We start from the raw sequence: 4,937 nt of genomic DNA, 5'->3' as shown, positions 1-4,937 counted from the left end.
ATTGGCAGCTGCAGGTCAGCAATGCACAGCAACTGAAGCTGGGTTCCTAAACCACCTGTTTCTAAAAAAAAATTACAACCACTTTCAATATTTCTTTTTTTTATGAATTTTACCATCAAATGCATCTGAAATTGGAAATATATACTAATTCTGATTACATTTAATGGACTCATGAGATGGGGGGTATCTGTCCCAGCAGAGTCTCCATACATGGCCCATGCTGGCCACAGGTGTTGGGCCCTGTATTAACCAGGATTCTGCAGAGGAAAAGAAACAACAGGAGATGGGTAGAGACATAAAGAGATTTATTATAAGGAATTGGCACACACAGTTATACGGGTGCGCAGTCCCGAGCTCTACACCCAGCAAGCTGGAGACCCAGCGGAGCAGATGGTGTGTTCTGGTCTGAAAGCCAACAGACATGAGACCTAAGAGAAGCTCACGCTTCTGTGCTAGTCCGAAGGCAGGAAAAGGCCAGTGTCTCCATCAGGCAGTCAGGCAGGAGGAGCCCCCTAGTTCTGGAGGAGCAGTTCTGTTCTCCTCAGGCCTTCTGCTGATTGGTCAAGGCCCACCCACATCCCAGAGGGCCTCTGCTTTACTCAGTCACCTGTTCAAATGTGCATCTCACCCAGAAACACCCTCAGACACACCCAGAACACTATCTCACGACATACCTGGTATCCTGAAGCTCTGTCAGGCTGATACATGAACATCAACCACCACAGGCCCCTCCCATCCCCAGGCTCCCCCTCCCATCCCCCAGGCTCCCCCTCCCATCCCCAGGCTCCCCCCCCATCCCCAGGCTCCCCTTCCCATCCCCGAGGCCCCCTCCCATCCCCGAGGCTCCCCCTCCCATCCCCAGGCTCCCCCTCCCATCCCCGAGGCTTTCCCTCCCATCCCCGAGGCTCCCCCTCCCATCCCCGAGGCTCCCCCTCCCATCCCCCAGGCTCCCCCTCCCATCCCCCAGGCTCCCCCTCCCATTCCCAGGCTCCCCCTCCCATCCCCAGGCTCCCCCTCCCATCCCCCAGGCTCCCCCTCCCATCCCCCAGGCTCCCCCTCCCATCCCCGAGGCTCCCCCTCCCATCCCCGAGGCTTCCCCTCCCATCCCCGAGGCTTCCCCTCCCATCCCCAGGCTCCCCCTCCCATCCCCAGGCTCCCCCTCCCATCCCCGAGGCTTCCCCTCCCATCCCCAGGCTCCCCCTCCCATCCCCCAGGCTCCCCCTCCCATCCCCAGGCTCCCCCTCCCATCCCCAGGCTCCCCCTCCCATCCCCGAGGCTCCCCCTCCCATCCCCCAGGCTCCCCCTCCCATCCCCAGGCTCCCCCTCCCATCCCCGAGGCTTCCCCTCCCATCCCCGAGGCTCCCCCTCCCATCCCCAGGCTCCCCCTCCCATCCCCAGGCTCCCCCTCCCATCCCCGAGGCTCCCCCTCCCATCCCCGAGGCTCCCCCTCCCATCCCCGAGGCTCCCCCTCCCATCCCCGAGGCTCCCCCTCCCCAGGCTCCCCCTCCCATCCCCAGGCTCCCCCTCCCATCCCCAGGCTCCCCCTCCCATCCCCAGGCTTCCCCAGGCTCCCCCTCCCATCCCCAGGCTTCCCCAGGCTCCCCCTCCCATCCCCAGGCTCCCCCTCCCATCCCCGAGGCTCCCCCTCCCATCCCCAGGCTCCCCCCCCATCCCCCAGGCTCCCCCTCCCATCCCCAGGCTCCCCCTCCCATCCCCAGGCTCCCCCTCCCATCCCCAGGCTCCCCCTCCCATCCCCCAGGCTCCCCCTCCCATCCCCAGGCTCCCCCTCCCATCCCCGAGGCTTCCCCTCCCATCCCCGAGGCTCCCCCTCCCATCCCCAGGCTCCCCCTCCCATCCCCAGGCTCCCCCTCCCATCCCCGAGGCTTCCCCTCCCATCCCCGAGGCTCCCCCTCCCATCCCCGAGGCTCCCCCTCCCATCCCCGAGGCTCCCCCTCCCATCCCCAGGCTCCCCCTCCCATCCCCCAGGCTCCCCCTCCCATCCCCAGGCTTCCCCAGGCTCCCCCTCCCATTCCCAGGCTTCCCCAGGCTCCCCCTCCCATCCCCCAGGCTCCCCCTCCCATCCCCAGGCTCCCCCTCCCATCCCCGAGGCTTCCCCTCCCATCCCCAGGCTCCCCCTCCCATCCCCAGGCTCCCCCTCCCATCCCCGAGGCTTCCCCAGCAGATGGGACACAGCACACAGGCTTCTCCGGGCCTGGGCAGGAGGCACGAAGGTGACTCATCCCTGTCTGCCTGGGACTGAGGTGGTTCCTGGGATGCAGGACTTCCAGGTTTTAAACCCTGCCCATGTTTCAGGCAAACGGGGTAAATTGACCGTTCCAGGCAGAACCCTAGCAGCAGCCACACCCTGTCAACCCCTCCTTCTGCGTCCACCAAACCCACAAACCTCCTTCTGAACACTTGACTTCTGACCCAATCCTTTCCAAGGGAATTGGTTCCTTTCCAGACGAGTCGGTAGAGTGAGGCTGTGAGGGGCTCCCCGTGGACTTCGGATCACAGGTTGTGCTCTCAAATCTGTCCTGCCCGGGAAGTGTCTTTTCCTCGCCACGTGGTGCTGGCTTTCCCCACTGCTGCACTGCCCAGTCCACCTTCCCCCCAGAGACACCAAAAATAAGTCTCCAGAAATGCCAGTCCAGGAGCTCCCCCTTTGAAACACAAGTGGTGATGTGCATTCCATAGTCATCTGTGGGAATGATACATCAGCACCTTTGCCATTATCCCACAGGCTGTGGGGTCAGGCAGTGACCCAGGGAGAGGAGCAGTGAGAAGGAATGGACCTAAACATCTCCTGAGTCCCCCGAGCCCGGTCACCGCCTCCCCGTCGGAGAAGGCAGCTGTGGGCTCTCCAGTTCCCACGTGGACCTTTCCTTGCTTTACCTCTTTGCTCATCAAGGGCACCATTGCTATTCATCTGTTCATCCCACATCCACGTGTGTTCACGAGAAGGATGGGGGGGAAAGTGGCCCGGCAAAGAATAATCTTTGCTGTCATCTCTCGGCTCAAAATTCCACTAATGCTGTTTCTCACAAAGTGCTTAAGATGAGGGCCCAGTATACTATTTTACCTAAATTACAACACTTTATATATATATTTTTATAAATGTAAGGGGTACAAAAGTGCCATTTTGTTACATGGATATACTGTGTAGTGGTGAAGCCTGAGCTTTTAGTGTGTCCATCATCTGAATAACATACATGCTTCCCATGAGGTAATTTCTCATCACCTACCCCCTCCCACCCTTCCGAGTCTCCAATGTCCATTCCACACTCTACATCCACGTGTATGCATTATTTAGCTCCCACAGATAAGTGAGAACATGCAGTATTTGACTTTCTGTTTCTGAGTTATTTCACTTTGATAATGACCTCCATTTCCATCCATGTTGCTGCAAAAGACATGACCTTATTCTTTTTTATAGCTGGTGTATATGAACCACATTTTCTTTATCCATTCACCCATTGATGAACACTTTGGTTGATTCCATATCTTTGCTATTGTCACTAGTGCTGCAATAAACATACGTGTGCAGGCTCTTTCTAATATACTGATTTCTTTGTATTTTATGGAGGGAATAGAGTTTCCTTAAGCGAGTGTGGCTGGTTTTTATTTTCTAGTGTACTTTGCAACTAATATTTCTGTGTACCCTCTTTTAGGTGATTTGGAGATTTTAACTTAGATCTCCAGCAAGTGCTACAAGGAAGAAAAGATCCTGAAGAATCAATCAAGTTTTCCATGAAGTCAAGTCCAAGTAACATCACTGCCTTAACCACAAGCAGGAGCAATGAAGCACATTATCAACTCGTATGAAAACTTCAATGACACAGCAAGAAATAATTCCGACTGTCCTCGTGTGGTTTTGCCGGAAGAGATATTCTTCACAATTTCCATTGTTGGAGTTTTGGAGAATCTGATCGTCCTGCTGGCTGTGTTCAAGAATAAGAATCTCCAGGCACCCATGTACTTTTTCATCTGTAGCTTGGCCATATCTGATATGCTGGGCAGCCTATATAAGATCTTGGAAAATATCCTGATCATATTGAGAAACATGGGCTATCTCAAGCCGCGTGGCAGTTTCGAAACCACAGCTGATGACATCATCGACTCCCTGTTTGTCCTCTCCCTGCTCGGGTCCATCTTCAGCCTGTCTGTGATTGCCGCCGACCGCTACATCACCATCTTCCACGCACTGCGGTACCACAGCATCGTGACCATGCGCCGCACTGTGGTGGTGCTTGCGGTCATCTGGACGTTCTGCACGGCGAGTGGCATCACCATGGTGATCTTCTCCCATCATGTGCCCACAGTGATCACCTTCACGTCGCTGTTCCCGCTGATGCTGGTCTTCATCCTGTGCCTCTACGTGCACATGTTCCTGCTGGCTCGCTCCCACACCAGGAAGATCTCCACCCTCCCCAGAACCAACATGAAAGGGGCCATCACACTGACCATCCTGCTCGGGGTCTTCATCTTCTGCTGGGCCCCCTTTGTCCTTCATGTCCTCTTAATGACATTCTGCCCAAGTAACCCCTACTGCGCCTGCTACATGTCCCTCTTCCAGGTGAACGGCATGTTGATCATGTGCAATGCCGTCATTGACCCCTTCATATACGCCTTCCGGAGCCCAGAGCTCAGGGACGCGTTCACAAAGATGGTCTTCTGCAGCAGTACTGCTAGCAGGACTGATCCCTGAGTTTAGAATCCATGGGAATAACGTTGCCAAGTGACAGAATAATGTAACATTCCAACAAATGCCAGCGCTCCTGACTGGCCTTCCTTCCCTAATGGATGCAAGGATGATCCCACCAGCTAGTGCTTCTGATAGCTAGGTTCTATGTGAACAGTCTTACTGTAGGGGCGACTTTTTAACTTTGTAACTGGAGAGATAAAACAATGTAGTACAAGAAGGATAGAATACAAAG

At 55.9% G+C, this 4,937-nt stretch overlaps 1 protein-coding gene across 1 annotated transcript; it reads left to right on the top strand.

Annotated features, from left to right (window-relative positions):
- The first annotated feature begins 3,688 nt into the window (after window positions 1–3,688).
- MC2R (melanocortin 2 receptor) lies at window positions 3,689–4,708 on the top strand. Its single transcript, XM_050767331.1, has one exon. It carries the CDS (start codon window positions 3,800–3,802, stop codon window positions 4,706–4,708), a length of 909 nt encoding a protein of 302 aa, XP_050623288.1. The 5' UTR covers window positions 3,689–3,799.
- Window positions 4,709–4,937: the final 229 nt, after the last annotated feature.

The sequence above is a fragment of the Macaca thibetana genome, chromosome 18 (assembly GCF_024542745.1).
Source record: "Macaca thibetana thibetana isolate TM-01 chromosome 18, ASM2454274v1, whole genome shotgun sequence".
NCBI lineage: Eukaryota > Metazoa > Chordata > Mammalia > Primates > Cercopithecidae > Macaca > Macaca thibetana.
Note: the sequence above shows the minus strand (reverse complement) of the source record. Positions and strands in the feature narration are given on the sequence as shown.